Source organism: Peromyscus californicus, unplaced genomic scaffold (assembly GCF_007827085.1).
Source record: "Peromyscus californicus insignis strain IS unplaced genomic scaffold, ASM782708v3 Scaffold_9__1_contigs__length_137607984, whole genome shotgun sequence".
NCBI lineage: Eukaryota > Metazoa > Chordata > Mammalia > Rodentia > Cricetidae > Peromyscus > Peromyscus californicus.
The window spans coordinates 20,046,357-20,072,918 of record NW_026294617.1 but is presented as its reverse complement, the minus strand read 5'-3'; the positions used below and the strand labels follow the sequence as shown (position 1 = coordinate 20,072,918).

At 41.3% G+C, this 26,562-nt stretch overlaps 1 protein-coding gene across 1 annotated transcript in view; it reads right to left on the bottom strand.

The window, feature by feature from the left end:
* The window catches only part of Fat4 (FAT atypical cadherin 4), a 140,729-nt gene that overhangs the window by 44,826 nt on the left and 69,341 nt on the right, over positions 1-26,562 (bottom strand). The window contains exons 3-6 of the mRNA XM_052730403.1: positions 23,409-23,670; positions 21,777-22,127; positions 15,271-16,193; positions 14,288-14,462 (exon numbers count right to left, since the gene is read on the bottom strand). Of these exons, the coding sequence (XP_052586363.1) occupies positions 14,288-14,462; positions 15,271-16,193; positions 21,777-22,127; positions 23,409-23,670 (1,711 nt within the window). The remainder of the gene's footprint in view (positions 1-14,287; positions 14,463-15,270; positions 16,194-21,776; positions 22,128-23,408; positions 23,671-26,562) is intronic.

The window sequence follows — 26,562 nt, the reverse complement described above, 5'->3', positions numbered from 1 at the left end:
AGAGGGAAAAAGCAAGGGAACAAGGAGAGGAGGATGCTAGAGACCAGCCACCCAGCCAGCCAAGGAGTAAGAGTGAAAGTAAGATATACAGAAGTTAAGAAAAGGTAAATGCCCAGAGGTAAACGGGAGGCAGGATAATTTAAGAAAAGCTGGCCAGCAAAAAAACCAAGCTAAAGCCAGGCATTTATAATTAAGAATAAGCCTCTTTGTATATTTATTTGGGAACTGGGTGGCACGTCCCCAAAGAGCCCCCAAAGAGCAAAAGAGTAAAAGAGCAAAAACAGCCAACAACATTTCTTCCTCTGTAGGAAGCTCACATGGTCTTCATGTTTATCCCACCATGTTCTGAGATGAAAGCCACACTTCTGGTTGCTGGAATAAGTTTCATGGAGTAACTTTATCACCAGAGTGATGCTGAGGTTCCCTGATTTCCTGTGTTATTTTTTTTTCTTGCCATCTTGTGATTTGCTGATATTTATTTTGACACAATTTAAATGTCTTTCAATTGGAAGTTTGTGGCTGCTCAGACATAGGATCAAACAACTGTATGGTCAGATGTGTAGGAACCACAGTGATCAGACTACAGAATTACCCAGTGGTCCTGGTGATCTGATACATGGGTCCTGGATGTGGGTACTAAACTATATGTCACATACAAAAAGCTTCACAGGCAGAAAAGGTAGACAGTGGAGGGAAGCATAGCCCCTCCCAAAAACTTAACCCACTGAATTGGGGCTATATGTTGAGAATCAATGTAATAAACTGTATATGTGTCTGTGTCCTTCTAAATAAGATGTTTTATGTTACATTGTGTATTTCATTTACATTTATTTTCATGATCACAGAAATACTACCTATCAGAGACCAGGTTTACACACAGGGCAGAAAAATTAGCTCCCACCATATTCTATCTATAATCCATTGTAATCTTTAAAACTATACTCTGTCTTTTGAATAGTTGCTTAGTATAAGTGGCAGAAGGAAGGTTATGTTATGAATGTTGCACACACAAAAATAATTGTGAATATACCCAAGGAAGTATTTCTAAGCATGGCATTAACCTCTCATGAACACACTGATATCTGAAACAGAATGCTTCTACTAGGTTCTTCAATGTGTATGCATGTGTTTACAAAGCTGACATCATGATTGTCCCTGATCCTGTGAAAGAACACTACTGTGAATTCCTTTTTACATGTGAGTAAAACAGAGGTTAAAAATCTCAAGGGACCTTTGCGAAGCTAAAGTCCCAGATCCTAGAGGGGAACAGAGCCAAGATGGGAAACATGGGTCCCTGCCTGGAAGTCTGCCTAGAACTCAGCCTAAGGTGGAGCCAACTGCTGGAAGGGCCACATGGCTGGGTAATCTGTGAAAATCACCAGTGCTCTCCCCAAGCTCAGGGAACAAAAATCAGGAGGTAACAAGGCTGCTTTAACCCATGAGGCATATTGACTCAACAGTCTTGACTCAGGTGGAAAATTTCTCACAAGTAACGTATTCAGCTAAAACATTTTGAGGAGCACTGTTTGTGACTAATATCTGGGCTGCATTTCTTGGATGCTTAATTGTAGTAGGTAGTCATTCCAGCTTTGATCTGGAAGTTCCAACCCCCATTGAGACTTCGGCAACTGTCACGCCTACAAGGCGGGCCCAAGGGAGGCACCTGGAGACCCGAGATCTGGATGGGCCAGCGCTCTCTCTGTTCCTGGACCCTTGACGGTGGAGGTTGACCCAGCAGAGCTCCAGAAAACACCGCTGGACTGCAATACACCTTCTCCAGACCCCACAACCTATCTATCCCTTCATTTGTAAGTTACCCACTAAATAAATCTTCCTTTTAGCTATGTGGAGTGGCCTTAATAATTTCACCAATACTTAATTGTACTCAGTTTATTGAAATGCAAGTTCACAGTCTCACTCATGTTCACAGTCCTCTGCCTGGCTTCACTAAAAATTAGTCAGCTAGAAAGTATCCATGCATCTGTGTGAGCAAAAAAAGTAGATCAAGGTCCCAGCAGCAGCAGATGGGAATAAGTAACATCTTTTTTTGTTTGTTTGTTTTTTTCAAGACAGGGTTTCTCTGTGTAGCTTTGGTACCTTTCCTGGAACTCACTCTGAAGCCCAAGCTGGCCTTGAACTCACAGAGATCTGCCTGGCTCTGCCTCCCGAGTGCTGAGTGCTGGGATTAGAGGCGTGTACCACCACCGCCCGGCTGCAATGCCTATTTCAACATCTTTTCCTGCTATTTTACTCTGTTTGCTAAACAGAGAATAAAAATAGAACTTACCCTAAATGGGGCAGTAAACAATACAATGAATTAAATATATTCCTTGTTACTCATTGCTCTTCTCATCCTTCAGACATATTTATTTTATGTTCTTGAGTGTTTGTCCACCTGTATGCATGTGTACTGTGTGTGTGCAGAGCCCATGGAAACCAGAAAAGGTCACTGTGTCTCTTGGCACTGGAGCTACAGAAGGGCATGAGCCACCAGAGCTGAGAAATGACCTAGGGAATCCACAAGTGAAGGTTCGTCTTCAAGACGGTAAAGACCCTGATGATTCACAGCATGGAAGCCTACCACAGATGACTCACAGTCATCACCAAGTGCGCGCAGGGTCTTTCTTTGTCTACAGCTGCTGCTGCTGTTTTCCGAGATAGTAAAAAACAGAAAGCATGAAAACTGCACATTCGATGCCACTGTCCTCACCATGCAAATTACCTTCTTGTAACAGTTTTAAAGAAGCATCAAGCAGAACCAATGATTATATTCCTGGCCTGACAAGTGGTCCTGCAGATGATCCCAAAACCACATAGAACCTTGTACCAAGCTGAGGACTCCACTCAGAGTGATATAGCCCACTGTATTATCATGTGTATATATCCATCCTCACAACTTTTGTTTACTCAGGAGCAGATGGGAAAAAAGCAGAGAATTTTAAGGTTATTAAATCAGTGTGTGTGTGAGGTGTGTGTATGTGTGTGTGTGTGTGTGTGTGTGTGTGTGGTGACTGTCTTGAGCAGTATCTGTGTGTCTATATGTGTGATGTGTGTGACTATGGGCCTGCATATTTATGATGTGTGTATGTCTATGTGCCAGCATGCATGTGTGGGTATTACCTCTGGGAGTGCCTGTGTTTATGTGTGTGTATCTATGTGCCTTTGTGTATGTGTGTGTATGTGTGTGCATGTATGTGCCTGTATGTGTATATGTGTGTGTGCTTGTATGTGTATGTGTGTGTGTGTGTGTGTGTGTGTGTGTGTGTGTGTGTGTCTGCAGAAGACAGAAAGAACATCAGATTCCCCTGAGCAGGCGTTGCAAGTAGTTGTAAGCCTCCTGACATAGGAGCTGGGAATGCAAATCAGGCCCTCTGGAAGAGCAGTACACCACTGAGCCACTCTCCACCCCAATATTACAGTTCTGTGCTCCTATCTGATGACCCAACTCTCCAGGCCCAATATTATTCCTGAATTCTTAATATCCGACCTAAGGTTATTTAATGTGGACAATTCTCATTTCAATGCACATTACATGAATCAGATGCTGTTTTTAGTTTTATTGGTACTCTGAAATTTAAAGGACTAGGTCTTTTTTTTTTTATTCAGACTACAGACAAGAGCAGGAAGTTATCAATTCTTTCAACAACCTTTCCTCCACTCATTAATCTGAGGTCAAAGTATGGCATCCCTACTGCTCATATTCATTCTCCATTGTCACTTTCCTCTAATTTGGAAGCTGAACGTGGGAAGAAGAAACTTACTCATCTTTGTAAAGGTCCACAGAGAAGATCTATGTGCCGTCCGATTAATGTAATTGCTTTTGTTTTCCATGTGGAAGTCAGTGCTACAGACTAACTCTGTGGGTGGAACTCAGTGAGCCGAACACCTTAGTGACACTGTTTTCTAAGGCAGACTTCAGCCTCAGGCTGGGATCAGAGAGCAAGACTGGGGACAAAGGTCAAAGGTTGCACGATTTCTAAGTGATCTGCACAGAAGGCCTAATGTAGTCTCCATCCCAGGAAAGGGAGAAGCCCAAGTATAGCCCCAGCAGATGTGATAATGGTGCTGTGACAACGCCAGATGGTCCCATGTCATTTGGACCCGTTGATCAGAACCAGGAGCAATCAGGGGAAGAGGCAGATAGAGAGACACACCCCCAGTGGAATGTGGCCTAATGAAAGAGACCAAGTACACAAACTAGCAGAAGGCAAGGTCTCAGGAACCAGTAATTACCAGAGTTGGACCCTTGAATTAGAAGCTGGAACAACAATTATAATCCAAAAGTCTAATTGCAATCAGCAATCAGAAGATAAAGGAATTTCAGATTTCAATTTGTAAAATTATATATATTATATAAAAACATGCATGTGTGTATTTATATACACATGTATGTGCTCACAAATGTATTAATGTGGGTAAATTTGTAAGATGCCTCCTAGATTTTGACAACATGTAGCAAACATTCTCCACACCTGGCTTCTGAGTCATATTTTCTAGTCGTGAATTTGGGAACTAGTTAAATTTGTACAGTCTTTGTGACTGGTGGCATTGTAAGCTCCAACACATCAAAATGAAGCTCAAATAAGTTTAAAGGACTACTTTCAAAACAAGATGGTTCCGAAAAGTGTTCTTCGACAAAACATACATTCAGTATAATCACTGGGACTACATCCCTAGAGTCTGCACCTCACACAAACTGAACTTTGATGTAAGCCCCTCACCATTACATACATTTTTCCCCAGTGGGAAGAGCTGGAGCAGAAGCAGAATTTCACTCTGTCCTGTTGCCTCTCAGCAAAGCTGACTTCATTCCTGATCGCCCTCACACAATGTGCCCCGTGCTCCACGTGATGATCCGTGTGATGACATGTGTGTTGAATGCAATAAAGTCTAGATGTTGCATTTGTCCCTGTGATACTGGCCAAATATTCTCACTGTTACCAAGTCATCCCTGAAAATGGCCAGAAGTTCAGCCACTCCAGGTTGACATCAAAGGTTTGCAGGTTATATTTACACATGAATCCATAAAGCACAGCAAATGGAATGTACGAGCCTTTTTAAATGTGACTGACAGCTTTGCTTTTATTTTTTTTTAATTTCATAAAATACTGTGTTCTGACCAGTCACTCATTCTGTGAGCCTGCGTTAACAAACCAAATATATGCAGGTGGCAATCACTTGACATGTGCTCATGTTTTAGGATTGTCGGTACAAGCTGCATCCTGCAGAGAGAAGGGGAACAGAAAGGAATAGTAATACTCTGCAAATGGCCATACATTGCCCTAGGCATCGTAGCCTGTGCAGTCAAAGTGGTTAAAATCTTGCCGCATGTGCGTTTTACAAGAATGTTGAAAAATTATAAAATTAAACAGCGTCAGCTAAAAGTTTTCTTCTGACAGAAAGCGCATTGTGAGGAATTGCTGTGTAGAGTTGAAAACAGAAACCCAGAGAGCAAAACCATGAAACACCAGAGCGATGTGCAAATACTGAACTCCATCAGCTCCGCCACTCAACGGGAAGGCCAAGTTACAGATTCACAGAATCAAGAAATCAAGCCACAATCTGCTGTGCATAATGTTTATGTAAGTTTTGTTTGACACTGGGAACAGTCTCTCCTCATTTCAGGGTTAGAGTTCTTGTGTCCCCATCTCCAAAGCTCACAGAAGAGTGACAGTACGGGATGCTTTATTATGTTTTCATCTTATGGAATGTAATGGAAATCCTAGGTCTGATTTAGTACTGTTTGTCAAGTTAAATTTTTGCCTGTTTTTAAATCTCCAGAAAATTAAACTCTCCATGGTAAGAATTTTTAATATTAAAGGCTAGGTGATATAAAAAAATTAAATACATCAATTGTTATATTTATGTTACTAAGGGACATGAAACAAAGCCTCATTAGAAATGAGAGGAAATGAAACAATCATTTTGAAATTAAGATTTTAATTTATTAATTAAAATCATTAAAGTACTGGTTACTGAGTTCCTGGCTAAAATCAAAACTTGTTTTTTAGAAATAAGGAAAAAAAATCATTATTTGGCCACAAGCAAAGTCACCCAATAGACTCAAGGGTAGAAGGAAGCTCCATGAAACTGATTGCTGATAACTAAAGGAAATTCCAACACTGTTTCACTCATAGGCTTATGGATTTGATTTTCATCATTAAAAATCCACCATACCACACAAGGCAATCTTTCCTAAGGCATAGTTGTGCTAACAAAATGCAGCCTTTCCAAAATACTCAATAAAACTCTCTTCAGATGTGTAAGGTGGTACCAACCACCCTAGCCTCTTTTTTTATCGCAGATCCACTTGATCTTCCCTATCACAATGACCTCCCCTTCGACTAAGCAATGGGATGAACATTATTAACTCAAAATGTCATCATGTTCCCACAATGGTGGAAGATGACACATGGTGTTTGGTTCTTTTAGTTGTTCATGTTAAGTTTTGCAAACACATGTTTTCCTCCACCAAAACCACAATTCTCACCCTGTCTCAGAATGCAGCCCATTCCATCTTTCAGCCAGATGATAAATGTCCTTAATTAGAAAAGCTGATAACTGCACTTGTCCCCACAGACCTATTAATTATCCCAACTCACAGACACTCTAAAGAGGAACTTTCTGGACAAATCTGCAGTCAGACTATTGCACTCTCTTAGTCTCCAAATAGATCAGAGATGAAGCACTTTATTTATGCTCAGATTAATCTCACTCCCTTATTAAATGCAAAGCCACAACCAGACTGACAAAGTTCATCACACATGTCATACCATGGTAGAAAATATAACTCGGGAGGCAGAGGCAGGCGGATCTCTGTAAGTTCGAGGCCAGCCTGGTCTACAGCTCGAGATCCAGGAAAGGCGCAAAGCTACACAGAGAAACCCTGTCTCGAAAAACCAAAAAAAAAAAAAGAAAATATAAACATACTAGGTACTGTATGAAACCCTTGAATGTACATTTCCCGATATGGTGAGGATGGTAAATGCGAGACTATAATTTACAAATAGACTCCCACAAGAGTTATTTTATTGATGTAGAATTGCAAATAGTTTATTAATTCTTAAGTCAGTGTTTTCTAAATAAAAATGTCAGTCCCCAAAGAAGACACTCATAGATACTCGGTAGAAGGAAATGTGGTAGACAAAGCAAATGGGTGAAAACAGTCAGTCTCAGTGAAGAACTTGTCATTGATATCTTCAGAAGTGCCCAAAATGGTAGCTAAGAAAGACCTCACCCAAGGGCCTTGACACTGATAATCAGCCAGGGGTTGGGCTTTTATTTTTAAATCGCCAACTTTGAAGATTATATGTAACTAATTAGCTATTGTGAGAGTAAAGGAGGTGATGCGCTGTCTTCTTCTTAGAAGCACCCAGGTGTACACAGAGTTCATACCTACAAAGTGTCATCATACCCCAAGGTGTACCTACCTGAGTATCTTCTCTGAGAAATAAACGTTTACATCCAGCATTCATTTAACTTATCTAACTGGATTTCTCATTATATCACAAATAAAACATGTCTAAAATAATTCTTGATAATCTCCACTAATAAAATATTTGTTCTAAAATAATATTTTATTAAACATTTGAGAATATCACACAACATATTTCGATCATATGTACTTCCCTCCCTCAACTCCTCCTAGATCCACACTCACCTCCCTTACCATCCAACTTTGCCTTTGGTTTTGGTGTTGGCTTAGTTGGTTGTTTGTTTTAGCTATACCTGGTGCCCAACTACTCTTAGGTGTGAGACCTGCTATGGAGTATGACAAGCTACCATACATCAAAGAAAACTAACAATAGCCATCAATTGTCAACAGCTTCTAGCTCCTTTCATGCCCACACCCCACTTCTATGTTAGGATTTTGTCTGGCTTGAGCGGTCACAATTGTTGTGAATTCATATGTGCAACGGCCCTGTTATGTCCAGAAAACACAGTTTCCTTGAAGTCCTCCACCGTCTCTGACCCTCACATTCTGGCCATCTACTATGAAAATCCCTGAGCCTAGGGAGAGAGGATGTGATACAGATGTCCTGTTTAGGGATGAGCGCTCCGTGGTCTCTTATTCTCTGCACACTGACCAGTTAAGGACATCTGTGCCAGCTGCTAAGGGGAAGCTTCTCTGATGAGGGATGAGCATTTCACTGATTTCTGGGCATAGTGTGAAGTCAATAGGAGTTATTTTAGGACTCAGCAGAATAATAGCAGTAGGTTCTCCCCTAGGGCCTATGATCTGTCTAGCCAAGATTCTTGGCCCAAATAACAATGCAAGATATGGGTTTATTCCACAGAACAGGCCCTAAATCCAGTCTGAAATGATTGGTTACTCTCATAAAATTCATGTCACTATTTCCCTGGGGGTCAAACACTGTCTGTCCAATCATTATTGTAGCTCAAAAGGTTCACAGCTGGGTGATATTGGTGATTACTTTCTCCTCCTTAGTATTTGTATCACCTTCCAGCACTGTGAAGCTAGTCAGTAGGAATGAAGCTTCTAATCGGTACCAACTTGACTTCCCCATGTTCCATGATCCAAGTATGTGGTGTCTTCAGCAACAGAATCTTACTCTCAAGAACTGGAGGGCCACTGAGAGTATTATCTGCCCTAAAATCTGATCCTGAGATGCAAAGAACCCAAATGCTATGCAGCTGCCAGGTTCTGTGCTGTGAAGACATGTTGGCTAGCTTCAAACTAACAAGGAGGAGTATCTGAGGTTCAGACTTCTCTGTATGACATGATGACAGTTTGTGTAAGACCTACAAAGGAAACTGATTGTTTGAAGTGCTTAAAATCTTCCTTGAGCCAAGTCTGACTACAGAGACAGGGCCCATGCCTCTCCCCACACTGAAGACTTTGTAGGCTGCCTTCCTTTTTTGATCCACCACCTTCCCAAATTCCTTTATGTCAAAATATTCAGTATGCTGAGATACTGTGAATTCTAAACCTTGTTTGGGCAATAGTTAATAATTCTATCCATTTTGAAGGTACAGCCCTCTGAATATGAACAAGGATGTGGAGGTGAAGGAAGTTAAGAAGTCTTATAAATAAAACGTGGGTCACACAGAGACCATTGGTCTGAGCAAATGTAAATGTGAAGAGTAAAGAAATGTCTATCAAATATGAGACCTGATACCAAGAACTAATAACCCAGACTCTTACCTGTTTTGTACAATAAAAATGCATGCCAGCATTAATATTGTTAATAAATTACAGGCAATGTGTCCAAAGCATTGTAGCTAGAACATGGAAGAAGTCTCTAATCCTAGGTTGAACACTAAGGTCTATGTATTTAACTCCAAGATTGGCTTTTCATTTTATAAATTAGCATTCCATACTAAATTTTTCAGTATACTGTGGTGACTTCTCTGTTCATGCTGTTTATTATACCTAAGACATCTTGTGTACTGCACTGTGAGAACACGGTCGGCAAACCCTTGCAAGGGAGGTCACTTAGAAACAGGGCATGTAGCCCTATGAAGGACATTAGATGTGTCAACATGATCTCAACCAGAAGAGCCGGGATGGCTTTTATTTCTCTATGAGGAAGCAACATAGGCTCAGGAGGCCTCTACTCTGCTGTATTACACACTCAAGAAGAAATAAAATTAAGCATCACATAACACAAATGCCAACAATCAACACATAAAGCAAGCAAAATGCCTGTATCTTTGACTGAAAACAAGCAGAATATCACATTTAATTAAGCTGCAGCATGTTCAGCATTTTAATGGTACAAGAAAGGTGAGCTTGAAGTTTTATATGGCCTGTTCTGCTTTAGTTTTTCAGTTGAGTGGTGCTTCCCAGGAACATTAGATAGGGAGTTCTCCATGCCTTGCGGATACTCAGTCAGTAAATAAAGGACAGAAGCCAGGGGTTAGAGCTCTGCCTGGTTAATACACTATGGCGTCAATTCCTAGCATATTGCCACAGCTGGTCAACCCTAGGCTGCCAGCAGGTAAAAGTTTCAAGAGAATAAAGCAAAGTGATTTGTAAGATATGACATGAAACTGTCAGACATTTTTCAGAAGAGTATTCTAACATTTTTTTTTCTGATCTTTGAACACTACAGATTTGACAACATGTCATCTCAGCTCCTTCGTTTTTTTCTGAATTTTTTTCATGTCACCTACTGTTCTGACTATTAAATCATAGCAACCAGTATGCATCTTAGTCCCTTGTCAGAGATCTCAAGCCTGGAAAATATGAGTGAACTGTAGATTCAGTGAACTCATATCATCAATGGTTATATTTCCTTGAAAGTGGGGTTACTCATTCTATCAAATGTGTTGGGGTCTTACCTTCAACTCTGGGGGGAAACCAAGGGCAACAGCAAAAGCCTGTATTGTATTGGGTGTCCCTCAGGCTCTCCTTACCAAGAGCCCTAAGGGGGATTCCTATGCCTGACACAGGGGCTTTTAGTAGTCTATGACTCTTAAGTGGTATAATTTCATTTAAATTATTTAAACAAGACCTGTACACTGACAACAGTTAATTTTCCAACATGGATGGGGAACATCTCACAGGACCCCTCCCCTAGATGAAGAGCTACAGACAATGAATGGCTGCTGAGAGAGGTACCAGGCCCTTATAGGTTATCTGATGCCAGAGGGCTCAGCCCTAAATACATACACTTATGAGCAATACTAAATGGATCCAGTGGGTTATATTCAAACATCTGTGTGCCAAAAATATTGAAAGAAGAGGTTGTGTGTTTGAGAATGAGTCAGGGGAGCACAGGAGGAATTAGGGAAAGAAGGGTTGGGGTAAATACAATATTCAAGAATAAAATTCTAAAAAAAATACAAATAAATATTTGTGGAAATGATTTTGGCACATGGTGTAGTCATTAAGGTCATGACTGTCAATGGCTTGAAAATATTCTAGTGAACTCTTTTAAGTCTGCTTTTTGTTGCCCAGATAAACAACATGACCAGAAGCAACTTGAGGAAGGAAAGGGTTTATTTGGCTTACACTTTCAGATGACTATTGCTGAGGGAAGTCAGGGTAAAAATTCAGAGCAGGAACCTGGAGGCAGGAACAGAAGCCAAGGCCACAGAGGAATGCTGCTTAGTGGCTTGCTCCTTACGTCATGCTCATTCTGCTTTCTTATACCAGAACCACCTGCCTAGGAGTGGCACTGTCTAAGTTTGGTCTGGACCCTCCCACATCAACCAACAATTGAGACAATTCCTCACAGATATGGCCACAGGGCAATTTGATCTGAGCAGATCCCCAATTGACATTCCCTCAGATGACTCTGGACTGTCCATATCAAGTTGACAATTGAGCTTACTAGGCACAGATGTTCAACATGATGTCTACTTGCTGTCTGTGGGTACAGGAGTGAGTGATGCTCAGAGTCTTCATCGGGGATTTTGCTACCAGTGACTCTAGTGGAAATTATTATTAAATTATTGTGTGTACTGCCGAGTAGGAGTAAAATGAACAATTTAACATATAACACATGATTACACCTCACAGGAAGACTTTTATATTTACTCTTTGTGATGGTCTGTTTTTGTCAACTTGACATAATCCAGAATAACCTGTGAAGGGAATTTCAATGAGTAACTACCTGGATTAGGTTGGCTTGTCTACATGCTTGTAAGGTATTTTCTTAATTGGGCTAACTGAAATTTAAAGATCCACCCACAATGTCTGTTGGCAACACCATTTCACAGGCTCAGCCGTAGACTGAAGAGAGAGGAGAGAGCAAACTGAGTGCTCCCATGCATCATGTGTTCACACATTGCCCTCTGCTCTGGACTGTGGATGTGTTGTGACCAACAGCTCAGATTTCCTGCCACCTTGACCTCTTCACAATGAGGGATTGTAACCTAAAATTAAGAAACAAACCAACCCTTTCCTACTACATTGTTTCTTTCAGGATATTTTAGCACAGCCACAAGAATAAAAACTCAGAAACCATTACACCATTTCACAGAAGGTCAAGAATGATGATACAATCCACCCAGATGATGGAGAAACCAGAATGCAAACAAACATGATTTGAATTAAAAAACATTCACCCCTTCCCTGTGCTGGCTGTGATATGGCTGGCTATCTACCAGATGACTTGGGTATGAATATTTTATCTGAATACCCCTTTCCCAAACATTAAAGTCTTCGAATATCCTGAGCTCTGAGGCCATGCTTCATTCTGACATGGTCATTCACTGGCTATGTGTCACTCAGCAAGGATCAAATGCTTTAAACTTGCTTGTGGATAATAGAGATGGTAACAAAAATCCTGTGCAGAAAAGGCTAACCTCTATAAAACTTTGCACTTATTGTCACAAGTAGCTATAAAAAGAAACAACATCCCTTTACCTACCCAATATCCCCTCAATTGCTGCCAAGCCCATTGATTTCTCTAATCCCTGGGAGTTCTTAGAGGGAAGGGCGTTCTGGCCTACGTGGGAAGGTCTTTTTCTGCCATGCCTCTTGGTTTGGAATACTTCAAAGTCAGACACCCCTGCTAGGACCCTCTGTGTGCTGTGCCCTGCCCATCACAGATTACTCCAAACTGCACTTCCGAATCCTATTTCCCTCCCACACGCCAGCCAGAATGTCCACCATCATTGGACTCCCTTCTGGTACAGCAAATTTTATGAGGAATCCTTGAGGGGCTACGTTCCTCCCTCTAGTTTCTGCTCCCTGCCACTTTGTTTCCACAAACTGTATTTGTGTTTGTGAGTGTCTGGGGTTGGCCACATGCTTCCAGCTCTAACAAGTGAAGACAGCTGGGGCTGGCCTAGCTTAGCAATAAAACCCTGGTTCTAAAATCCAGCTCCCTACCAGTTTCCACCAAGTTCAGTCCCTCTTCTCCAGGGACCTTGGCTGATTTGCACAGCCAGTTTCTGTTGGTTTTATGGAAGGATGCTCACACCTAGAGTCTGAGGGCTGTAAAGGATACAGAACACGGACGTGACAAACAGGTCTCAGATTAATTTGGATTAAGTATGTGGCTGACACACCGAATTCTGTTCCTCACTCCCTGGGGTTTTGAAGCTTTGATACAATGTAACAAGGTAATTCATACACACCAAAAATAGAAGGGATAATACTTTTTTCCCCCAAGAGGTTAGAAGTGAAGGCCAGAGCAAGAAAAGGGAAGGTAGTATTCAATTAAAAATGAGTGGCACTGTCCTTGGAATTTGTTGTTAACTGTAATCCCAAAGTCCTCCACTGGTTTTTGAGTGGGGCTTTTAACCAGTATGCTGATTGCATGGAACTGAGCATATTCAACAAGAATTTCAGCATGCTGTATTAATATAAAAAAATTTCACAGTAAAAGAGCCCATTCAAAATCTTTCAATATTCCATAATGATACTTATGTATCTATAGCACCTGAAAAACATACATACCTTCATACACTAATATATGCACATGTGGCTATATACATATATCATTTCAGTTATCTGAGGTCACAGCAAAACTGCCTTGAATATTTCAACCAATATTTATTCTTAAATGAATCAACATAATTAAAACATTGGATATAAGGCAGTCATTCTCAGGAAAAAAATTGTATACAAGGCAATCATCCCATAATTAATTCATTATCTTTGGAAAACTCAAACGTTTAGTCAGACATTTGCTTAATAAATACTTAAGCAATTCTAACTCCGTCAATCAAGGCATAAAAATTCTTTAGAAAATTTAGTTGTTTCCATTTTAATTTCAAGTGTTCTGTGTGTATGAACCGTCTACCAAGCAAAACAAGGCAGTGTAGACAATACCATCTGTAAAACTTGGGCATTCTGTTGCTACATGCCAAACAATTTATGTCATAGATATTTTCAAAAACTGAAGGCTAGAGAATACTGTTTTTTATTAGGTGTATTTCTGTGGGAGTTTATCAAGGCAGACTATCATGGACACTCTGGGGATCAGCAAATACACTTAATAATGACGACGTTTAGAAAACTATAAGAGCGAAATAGAAATCTGGACCTTTTTCATCTCCAGAATCTCCTAGAACTATCTAGATGCTTCAAATTCCTCCTTACTCAGTGTGTAGGAGTAGAAGGTCACACCCATATGTGCTCAGGTAGCTTTCACGGCAAGGAAATTTTTCTGCACAGAAGCTGCCCCTCAGTGGTGATATGGGAAATCTCTTGCCATTTTACACTGAAATCTCACTAGTTGTACTCAATGTATTTAGGAACTATTCCAAGCATTAGTAAATTTCAATAAATGTGATCCAGTTACAAATTAAACTACATTCATGCTCCTGAGGATCTGACTCACAATGGAGCAAACTAGTCAGGACGCACCTGCATCAGCAGCTGTGACAACCAGGACGAAGTGATCCCTTGCTTCTCGGTCCAGACTCTGGGTCACCCGAAGCTCCCCACTGGCCGTGAGGGCAAAAGCATTGTCTTCATTTCCACCAAGCAGAACATAGGAGAGCTGGCTATTCGGCCCTTGATCATCATCTCTTGCCACCACCTACAGGGGCGAATAGTCACATGGTTGTAATGTGCCATCTAACGTGAGACAAATGTGTCATCACAAGACAACAGGAAGGGCATGGGAAGCGAGACAGTGCTACAAGGCTGTAGTTTCAAATTTCTAAATTGAGGGCTCAAGAGACAGCTCAGTGGCTGAGAGAGCTTTTGCTGCTCTTGCAAAGGGCCCAGGTTCAGTTCCCAGCACCACGTGGTGGCTCACAACCATCAGCAACTCCAGTACTAGGGGATCTGATACTCTCTTCTGACCTCCTTGAGCATTAGGCATACATGTGGCATACACGTAACACGCAAATACATGCCTGAGGGCTAAACACTCACACACATAAAGTAAAATTAAATCTAAAGATTTTGTAATTAAAGTAGTAAATAATAGTAACGTATTATTACACATATTTGCATAAAGCCAACACATAGGGTTCGAGGAAGGCTTCCCATAAATGTACAGTATGGTTTTTCTTTTTTGTAAAGAAGGAAGGTAGAACAATAATTTTAATGAACTTTTCCAAATTTTGATATCATTTTATGCATGAATATTATTCTTATCGTAAAACAAAATTGAAAAATCCTCCTCAAATGAACAAATGGGTACAAAGTGAGTATACACAAAGGAAATTACTAAATCTCGGGGACAATGTTCGTAAGCATTGATTTTCAAGGTTTTCTATATCTGCATCTATCTCCCCCTGGCAGTGAGAGGGAGGAAGGGGTCTTGAACATAGTTCAAGAAGTCTTTTGGTTTGATGTCTTAGGGCAGGGTAAGCCCTGTTGTGTTTAAACATACTGACCTGAAGAATGGTTCTGGGCAGGGTCCCTAAATTTTCAGGGACATTCACAGAATACGGAGACAGCTCAAATACAGGGACGAAATCATTCATGTCAAGTAAAGTGATGGTAACAGTGCAAACATCCGTTCTGGGGCTACTGCCCCGATCCGAAGCCTGAACAGTTAGAGTGTAAGCAGGGGTTGTCTCCCGATCCAAAGACTTAGCCACTGTGATGGTGCCCGTCACAGAGTCCATCCTGAACTCCTGCTGTGTGTTTCCAGCCAGGATGCCATAGCGAACCTGCCCATTGGTGCCTTCGTCACTGTCTGTTGCTGACACTTGGATTATATCTGTGCCGGTGAGGGTGTTCTCCTTAATCTGTACTCTGTACACAGCCTGAGCAAAAACTGGGTTGTTATCATTGATGTCCAGGACCATAACCACAACCTCTGTAGAGGAGGACAGGGGTGGTTGTCCTTTGTCTGTGGCCACCACTGTCAGGCTGTAATTGGAAACTTCCTCTCTGTCCAGCTCTCCAGTGAGATGCACCTCACCGTCGATGGTCCCAATGCTGAACTTGTTTGCCGAAGGGTTCAGTAGAGTGTACTCAATGTAGCTGTTGGGGCCACTGTCTGGGTCTGTCGCTTGAGCCTTGAAGACAACAGTATCAATAGGTGTGTTTTCTGGAACATACGTCAACTTGGGGGAAAGAAACGTGGGTGGATTATCATTGACATCTAACAAGATGATGGAGACTTGGGCTGTGCTTGTGAACCTGGAGGCAGGAGGCTGGGGGGAGTCATGGACCTGAATGACCAGGTTGTAGAAGGACTGGCTTTCACGGTCCAAAGTCTTGAGGGTTTTGAGGACCCCGTGCTTATCCACTGCAAACTGCCCAAGGCTGTCACCTGAAGCAATGCTGTAGGACAGCTCAGAGTTGACACCTAGAAGTGATAGAGGAAAAGTTAAGCTTATTAAACAGGTGATGGTTGTAGTCCAAGCCACACCAAATGGTCTGACATGTACTAGAGCATTTCTGATGCATTACCTACTATAATGACTTCCTGAGTGATTCCACATGAATCACTCAAAGTGATTGTGAATGATTTACCTATAGCTAAATACCCTTAGTAAATACTGCTGCACACATGACTCTTCTCCATTGAGCTTTTGATCTGAAAGGCATTTACAATCTGGTGTACAAATGATCTATAACAGAGTGTGTTACTTAGAGCAATGTTGAAATGTTAAATTACCAAAGTGAAGAGGAAGAAAACATTCCAGAGAGCAGATATTTTTCTAAACTTTTCTTGGTTTCTATCACATAACTCCCTGGGGCCCAACACTACAAATGTCACTCTCTATATTATTAGCTAAACATTTATAACTTCAGTAATTTATTGAGGCCGACACCAGTTTTCAGAGAAGGGTAATAAAATGTTCTGATGTTGGACATTAGTCATGGATGCTTAAAGTTTCCTTTTACATTTCTTGTCAGAACTAATAAATACTTTTTAATTCCTATTAAGCATCTGGCCAAGCAACATCCTTTAAGGAAATAGCCCCTCTCAAGGTTTATGTACATTCAAACGTTTGAAAAAGTATCCCTTAAAGGAACTGTTAGCAATAAAGTTATACATGAAAGTCTTCAGGCAGAAAGGTTCATGCTGTCCCTGGCACATGCTTAGATTACACACACACACACACACACACACACACACACACACACACACACACACACACACATATATATATATAACTTTTTAACTTAAAAACTATATACTCACTTTTAAAAGTTGCAGAAATAATTATAGCAAAGATACTGAGGAAAGCATATCTGCCATTATGTTTTAATAAGTTATTGAAGGGTAGACTCTACATAAGCAACGAAATCCAAGACAGGCTGGATTTTCTGCCTCAGAGCAGTGTTGTCCCAACTAGCTCACAATGCTACCTAGGCTCTCCCATCTCATCTGAAGGAAATTCAACTGTTTTAACGTTCTGAGTCCTACCTACAAGGAACAATGTTTGCTCTTTGCCAAGAGCCTCCCAGAATAGTTTACTAACTTGTTGTGAAAGCTATTCCTCAGCGATCTGCCAACACTTGAGTACATTTGCTTTTCACTTCTTTTCAATCTCATCTTCCCTTTCAGGCACATTACCCAAGTCATGGAATTTCCTCCTCCAATGTGGTCCTGTTACTCTGTCTCTATGACCTGAAGATCTCTCTCTAGCATCTTTCCTCACATGCCAAAAATAAGGAAACACATTTAGAAGGCAAATCTGGGCACGGAGGGACTGATCTAGAATTTCTTGTGTGAGCTTTGATGCACAGATCTCTGGAGACACAGACTATGCCATGTGGTCATTCATCTGTGCAGTTTACAGCAGACTCTTCCCAGATGAATGAAGCAGAGGTTATAAGCTTAGGAGCCTGAACATCAGGAAAAAATACAAACAATTCAGGGGCCACATATCAATCCATCTGCAGGGAAGAAAGGATGGGAAATCCAGAGCAGACAAGGTCAGCTGAAAGCTTCACCAAGTCTTACATCTGCCCAGGTTGAGAAAGGTTCCACCTACTCTGCTATAAAGTGTGATTGAATATGTCAGGGGTGCTTTTTACATAAAGTGTAGTTTTATAAGTCCATTTTCTGAGTCTCCTAACACAAAGGTCAGAAGTAAATGTGGAATCTTTGTTCTTCTTGAGATCCACAGTCACCAAAACACAGAAGTCAAAGTAATACCAAAGAACCTCCATGAAAAACTCAGTTCTGTGCAGACATACAAAATGGTTCACAGTCAAGATCAATGGAAATTAGGAACAATAATAACATTCTACACAACTTCAGTGGTGACCCATGGGAGCCGCACAACTCAGTCGGACTGGTAGCCAGTACAGCAAAGATCTGAGAATCCTTGTTCATCATGGGTGTTCATTTAAGTAAGTGTTAAACTGTGGAGAAGAAAGAGAGCAAGCCACAGTCTCATGGCCCCACAGAGAGCAGAAAGGGCCCTTTCACGAAGGGAAAGGATGACAGGAAGGATCAGCTATGGAACTCATAAGTGTGAACCTTTAACTATCACTGAGAATAAAAACATTTATATTTACTTTATAATCACAAATAAATTAAGGATTGCCATTTAAAATAAACCACATATAACTATGATCTTTGAAACAAAAAGTAACTGTTATTATACTAAATAGTGTGAGGCGAGAAATAGGTCTTATCTCAGAACTGGAATCAGAACTGGATAGTGGAAAATAGAGAGCTGCACTTTAAGAAGGGATGTTTCCCTTTAAAGAGTCTAATTCATCAGGTAACCTTTGTTAGCATTTAGGCATCTGTACTGGCTTGCCCTTAGGGTCCTAATAAAATAGTTCCTCAGCTGCAACCACTAAGAGCACTCCAGTGTGCATTCACTACTTTCCCTTATAAAAGGCAGGCCTTGCCCACCTCCCATCTCTTTCTCTTCCTTCACTCTCATCCCCAGAGACCAGTCTCTGGCCCCTTCTCTGCTCTTCTCTCCCCTCCCCTCAATAAACCTCTCATGGGGGCCTTGTTGTATGGTGTGACTCTTTCCCACCGTTTTTAAAATACAACAACCTTGGCAAAGCACATGGCCCCAAAGGGACTCAGAACCTCCCAACACTGGCCCTGTCTGGAAAACATCAAAGATCTCATCATTCCCCTGCTCTTTGCAACAAGTGTCTGAACAATAAGATGATAAATACATACTTAATTTTGAGTAATACCTTAACATTTTTATTTAGGGGCTTTTGCAATCCAGCAGATAACTACACTGAATATGGGCTGTTTTTCCAACCATTCAAGTTCAACTTGCTGGAAGTCATGTGGTTCCATAAATATTCTTGGGATTGGTTGGTGTGAGTGTTTTGCATCTGCTAAAGGTGTGTACATGTGTCTGTGTTTGGGGAGATGTGCATAGATATGGATAAGTGTGTGTGCATGTTTGATTGTGAACATATGATATGGCATTTGCTATATGGTTTATTCCCAAGAACTATAGAACATTATATAAATACATATAAGTAATGCAACACATTCTGAAATGATAAAATTAGCTGGATTATGAATGTACATATTTAGTCACAATTTATAGATTTTGTCCTATGTATGTGAAGGGCTAATATTTGCTTGCCTGTGGCCTGACAAAGATGTACAGTATTGACAGGGCTACCACTCATCTTCAGGGAGCACTTTTAACAAGGTCATCAGGGACCTGGACTATGGGATGGGCATTAGTTCAGCTGTGCACCAAAGATAAATGGACAAAGTCATTCAGAAAAAGTGACAGTGTGTCACTGTTCAAATATCCTGTAACGGCCACGATGCCTCAAGTGGGCATGGTTTCCAGAAAGATACAACAGCAGTAACCTGCATATTGTCATGATGTTTAAGCTATAACTTTTGTTCCACATAATACTTGCTAACTATATTCATAGACACATTGGGATTAATAAAGCTGTGACTTGTGTATTGACATCAATGTAAGATTTGCCTTATTGATAAGATTCTGTAACCCAAAGTGTTAAAGTTTGAACTCTGAATACATACACAGACAAGACAAAAGGTCAAAGTCCCTCTCCTAGAGCATTCATCTCTGTAGAAGACAGCAATGTCCCCGACTGGGAACTTTCTGAACAGAAGCCAAGTTGAACCTGTTAAACTGAGTGTCCCGTTTGCAGACACACGGGAAGTGTTCAACTGTAACTGTGCTGGTGTGCTTACAAACAAAGTCACTCTTATCTTTATCCTCCAAATCCAGAAGGAATGGGAACTGTGTCCTCTATTTTAAGTCAAGGTTCAGGAAATGACTCTGATAAAAGTATTCAGGCTGAACAATGGCTAAAAGCAGTTTGAAACTTTTACAGTTTTAACCAGCACAATTAAATGGGGAAACACCCTTAAAAAGAAAGAAAAAAGATTTGTGACTGCACATGCGGGAATCGTTCCAGAAACTTTTTGAAAAATTCATACACCGGTGCCTTTTAATCTTGTTCGCATTCCTTTACATTTAATTTTGAGGGTAAATGAAATTTGTTCCAGAGGATAGCTGGGGCTTCAACAGACCCCAGCCCACATAGGCACCAGGCAGAAAAATGTTCAGCATAGAAAGCTGACCCCAGGACTTCGGTTATGACTCCAGCAGTAAACAGCTTGTCCTGCAAGCATGCAGACGGTGTTTGATCTCCAGAACTAACATAAAAATGCCAGGCCTGGTGGTACACACTTGTCATTCACATGCTGGGGACCCAGAGACATTTGAAATCTCAGAATCCATGGCCAGACAGACAAGCCAAGTTTCCAGCCAGTGAGAGATTCTGTTTCACAAAACAAGGTGCACATGTCTGCATAATGACACCAGAGGCTAAGCTCTGTCCTCCACGCTTGTGAACACATACAGACATGTAACCACATAAACACATGCATACGTGGACATAGCCACAAGAAAAATTAACTCAAGAATGTGTGCAGGACATGGCAAATGCTCCATATTTGTGTTCTGGAATGGTTAGAATAAATGAAAGTGATGTAAGTTTGCAAAGGACTTGAATCCAGATCCTAGCACCCATCTCGGGCAGCAGCTCACAATTGTCTGTGGGACCCAATGCCTCCAGCCTCCAGAGACACTTGCACACATGTGCAACATCCACATACAGACACAGACACAGACACACACAGACACACACACACAGACAGACAAATTAAAATAAAATAATCTCTTTTAAAATCCTTAACTTTATTATATACTATAAACTAAACAATCCTTTCCAGTCAATGAAAACACAAATGCTTGCCAAAATATTATTAGACTTTTAATTTAATAATACATAATTTAGTTATTCACTATAAAATATTTTCTTTAAGACTTTTTTCTCCTTTTGCTTTGTATTTTTACTCTTTCAAAGTCTAAGTAACATACAGGCCAGTCAAATGGCCGAGCAGAGTAAGCTGCTTCCTATGAAAACTGATGGCCTGAGTCCGCACTCAGGACCCATGTAGTAGAAGGAGAAAACTACTTTGACAAGTTGCCCTCTGACATACACACACACACCATGGCACATGCATCCATAATACCCAGACACACACAAAGCAAATCAATAAATATAAAAATCAAATTTAAAAGTTTGAGCAATACACACACAGAGATTTTTTTTTTATCTAACACAGACTCAGAATGAATCTTTGACTACCAGGTTACTGAACTAAAATGCTTCTAAAACACTTAAAGCAAAACTAAAGATAAAATTTGTTAAGGATATTAACTTATAATCAATAGTATGATTGGTATGAAAAATTACACTATAAATTGCTTGATTTTTTAAATCCTCTACAGCTAAATCAAAACTCAAATTCCCACCTTTAGATACATAGTTATAGAATATCATTCATAAATAAATATGAATAAATAAAACAGTTAATAAGATAATAACATTAGAGTCATTAAAATATACACTCTACTTTAGTGGAATTTTTAAGGACACCACAGAAATGACATACCATCGTCTGCGTCAGTGACGTTAAACACAAGGACAGTGGATCCAAGAGGCAGATTTTCCATTAAGGATGTGCTATAGGAGCTCATGCTGAAGATAGGTGGATTGTCATTGACATCAAGGATGTTGAAGTAGGCTCGGATGGTGCTGAACTGTCCCCCACCATCCTCAGCACGGACCGTAAGTATGTAATATTGCTGCGTTTCATAATCCAGGGCTCGAGTCAAGTTGAAGACACCAGTAACTGGGTTCAGGAAAAACACGCCATCCCCATCGTCTTCATCCACGACATATGTGATTTCTCCATTCACACCTGAGTCGTCATCTGTGGCTAAAAGAGCTGCCACCAGAGAACCTGCCGGAATGACAAACCAAGTCTAGAGTTAGTGTAACAAGGGGTACTAAGGTAAGTCTAAAAGTATAGACTGACCAAGAAAGTGTTTTTATAGTCAAGGATTTTAAATAGATGGCTTCTGTAAAACAAGGAGCTTGGTATTCTGCTGACTTCTAGACTGACACACCCATCCCCTTAAACCACAATGCAAGGACCATGGCAAGCACCCCATGAAGCTCAGGCTGTAGTGCAAGGGTTATCAGAGAAGTAATCTTACTTCTAACACTGTTTCCACCCAGTGCTACCAAGCAATACACTTATCCATAAGTCAATGCATAATCATTGGAGTCCACAGCTAATGTGGGGAACTGGGATTCCAAACAATATCATGTGTGTGTCCTAGAGTTGGCAGCCTATGATACCAGTGGTCACTACTGTAATTAATATAGAAAAAAAATGTGCTAAGAAATTAAGGACTGGGCATATCAGCTTAGAAAATGAAGGGGGAACTGTCAGGGAAAGGGATTACCAGGGAGTCACCTCTATCCAATTTTCTGTGTAGCCCCCGCTGTCCTAGAACTCTCTCTCTCTCTGTAGAACAGGCTAGCCTCACACTCAGAGACTGATTCCTGCCTCTGCCTCTGCCTCTGCCTCTGCCTCTGCCTCTGCCTCTGCCTCTGCCTCCCAAATGCTGACTAAAGGCATGTGCCACCATGCCTGGCTGAGTTTTGATTTTTGAAGACAGAAACAAATTGTAGTCAAGGCTGGCCTCTAATTCCCAGCTGTCTCCCTGCCTCACCTCCTGAGTGTTAGGATTACAGGTGTAGGGTACCACACCCGGCTTCACATTTATCTTCTAAATTAACACTTTGTGGATTCTAATAATTATTGTCTCCATATTACAGAAGAAAATGATGCTTGAGAAGTGAGTTAAGTAGCCTGGTCACACAGCTAATGAGGCCTAGAACCCCTAACTACAGTCTTTAACACACTCATTTGGGTTTTATCCATTTTTAAAGTATAAAAAGAGAATGGAGCTGGCTGTTGTGAAAGCTGATGACCTAAGGCACAGGTACATTCAGAAACAGAAATGTCTGTAGTTATTAATTACGAACTTAGCTCACCTCATCTGCTCTAACTTGTTAATCATTTTCTTGGGAATTACACACAAGATGTTATGCAGAAGATCACAAAATGTGAAGTATATATTTTCACAGCTGGAAGTAAACATGTGTTAAACACTATTTATTGCTTAAAACAACCAGAAGAGTGGTTCCTCCACTCTCAGGGCATGTCACTTACCAGGGGTTGTATCTTCTGGGATGTCAAAAGAATACACAGGCCTGGAGAACTTGGGGGTGTGGTCATTCACATCGCTGATGGTGATGTTTATCCTCATGTCAGAGGACTGAAGGCCATCATCTGCTCGAACCAGCAATGAATACTTGGACCTGTGCTCTCTGTCCAGCCTCTTGGTGGCTATGAGATCTCCAGATTCGGGGTCAATTCGGAAGCTGTCATCAGCTCCACTAATGAGAGCATATGTGACCAGAGCATTTGCACCCTGAGGAAAAAGACCAGGCGTGTGAACTGCTGGAGTCAAGAGTGTCGCTTCTTGATGTTTTCAGTGGGCATGAATTTGACAAAGGAAGACCTTGGGGCTTCGACTGCATGTAGCAGTGTATAATTTCAAACGGCGGGGAAGAGAAATTTAACTAAGGTGGGGAGGATTTGTGCCCTAAAAATTAAAAATCATCAATGAAATAAAAGACCAAAAATTCATCTGATATTGTGCACTGGATGACCTAATACGGCTACCAGGTCCACACATTCCATAGCAATCTACAAAGTCTATATAGGCTCTTTCAGAACCCTCATGGCACTTTTTATAGAAATAGAAAATAACACAGAGGATTGGAGAGATAGCTCAGCAGTTAAGAGAGCTAACTGCTCTTGCAGAGGACCTAGCTTCTATTCCCAGAATCCACATGGAGGCTCACAAATGCCTGTCACTCCAGTAGTCCCAGGAGAGCTGATGCCCTCTTCTGGCTTCCATAGGCTCCTACATGCATGTAGTGCATATACACTTACACATACACATAAATAAAAATAAACATTAAATAGAAAAGAACACAACTTTAAAATTCACGTAGAAACACAAAGGACCTAAATGAGACAAATCAGTGTTGAAGAAGAAAGCTGGAGACATTACTCCTCCTGACTGCATACTATATTTCAAAGCTACAGTGATAACACTGTATTCCTAGACAGATTCATAACAGAGCAGAGCAGAAAACTCAGAAATAAATCCATGGGGGTGGTCAGCTGACCTCTATACACTCAGAAAGAATAAGCAATTCAGCAAATGGTGTGGGGAAACATGTTTGTTTACATGGCAAAGAAAAGAGCAGGGCTCAAAAGTCAGCACATATCAGGTGAACTCCTCAACATGAGACCTGAGACTCTAAGTCTCCAAGACCAGATGCAGAGGACTCTCTTCTTGGTGGCATTGGTCCTGGTGATTCTGTCACTGTCATGACACTGAAAATGCAGGTGACAAAACCACAGAGAGGTAAGGGAGGTGGCATCAAAGTGAAGGACTTCTACTCTGTGAAGGGGTGGATGGTTGTGAGAAGAGCAGATGTTAGCAAACTGTACACGTGACAAAAGGTTCATTCCTGAAATACCCACAGACTGCAAAATATTTGTTTTAATAAAACAAATGACTAACTAAGGATTCATGTAGCCATCTCGCCAAAGAAGTGGGGGACAGCAGCAGGTGTGTAAAAAGTGTGCAATGTCACTAACTGCCGTGGAGATTCAAGCAAAAGTCCACAGATGTGCCACCTCAGACCTAACAGGACAGTTACATCGGAGCACCACAAGAGACAAGCAATGCCAAGAAATTGCGGAAATAAGAAGCTCACTGTCTGTCAGGAGGAATGCAATAGAAACAATAGGAAGGGTCTACACACACACACACACACACACACACACACACACACACACACACACACAGAGCCTGAAAATGGATTCATCAATTCTACTCCTAGTATTTATGCGAAGTAACCAAAATTAGTATTTCAGAAAGAGGTTGACAATTTCCTTTTCATCACAACACTGTTTTCCACAGTCAAGGTTGGGAGATGACATGAAAAGAGATGTGGTCTATACGGGCAGGGTTATTAGTTCAGAAAAGAAAATCCTTTCACTCAAAAGAGCTTGAAGATGTCACTCACAGAGGATGGAGGTCACATGACATCAGTTACATGAGCCATCTGAAGTAGTCAAGGGACGGAAGTACAGTGCTGTGTCCTGGGGCTGGGAAGGTAGTGAGGAATTGCCAGTTCCTCCCATTCTTAGAGAGAAAGACGCTGGGTGGAGATCCAGTTGACACACACCAGTTCCACTGAATGCGTCAGTTTGGGTTCCTAAGCTCCATCAGCCAGACTCAGTTCATGTCCCCCCAGTGCTGTGCTGTAATGGCAATTAAAGGCCAAGTGCTAAATGGAGGGGCTTTGGAGAATAGAAAGGCAAAGAAGAGAGAGGGGCCCTTCTGGGTTGCTTTCAGGAAGATATAATGCAAAGAGGACAATTGTGTTGAGTATCATAGAGTGCGGGAAATGTCTTGAGTGTAAGCAAATATTCACAGAGAGAAAGTAAACAAGGCAAATAAAGAGCTCGGATCAAACGGTCTTGATAAAAACATTAGGGTATATGTTGGAGAATTTCAAATGTAGCACAGATTGGCTTGAATTCCATAGCCCTGAAATCTGATTCTGTTTCACCTGGAAGCAGGTGTTGATGGACAGACAGATAGAGATAGAGGGAGCTGGGGATACAGACACGGGTACACTGTAGACACAAGGAGATGGCCTACAGTGGGGAAGTGCTGAGAAGACAGTGAGTAGAATGGTAGCCAAAGAGATTGCTGCTCCTTTACCCAATAACTGGTGAAGTGATGTGGTAACCAAGGACAGCTTCACAGAAACGGCAATCTGGCAATCAGAGATTGAGAATGACATGACATCTAAGAAGATCGAGGTAGGAGGTGAGAGTCCCCAAATGAGAGAATTTAAATCAGAGTACATGAGAAAGAGCAGGGCCAAGACTAAGCATTGGCTGCTCAAGAGCAGACAGGGGGTCATGAGCCATGAGGGATAAAAGGTGAAGAGGGGCCGGAGAGAAGGGTTAGGTGGCTGGCTGCCTAAGGTCGATGCAGAGGCCTCAGAGGAGGGTATGCTAGCAAAGCTCGAGTGCAAGGAGACTGTGCAAAGTTAAAGACCATGCCAATTTGTTAGTGGAGGTACTGGCTTCACAGCAGTGAGTGTCTCATAAATACACTGCTGTCCTTGGAAACTAAAAAGCAATTGAAGTTGTAAATTCTAAGCTGTGTGCCTTGTGACAGAAGTGCCAAGTGTACACTGTGCAGGTTGGGGTGTCATCCTCGGAGCTC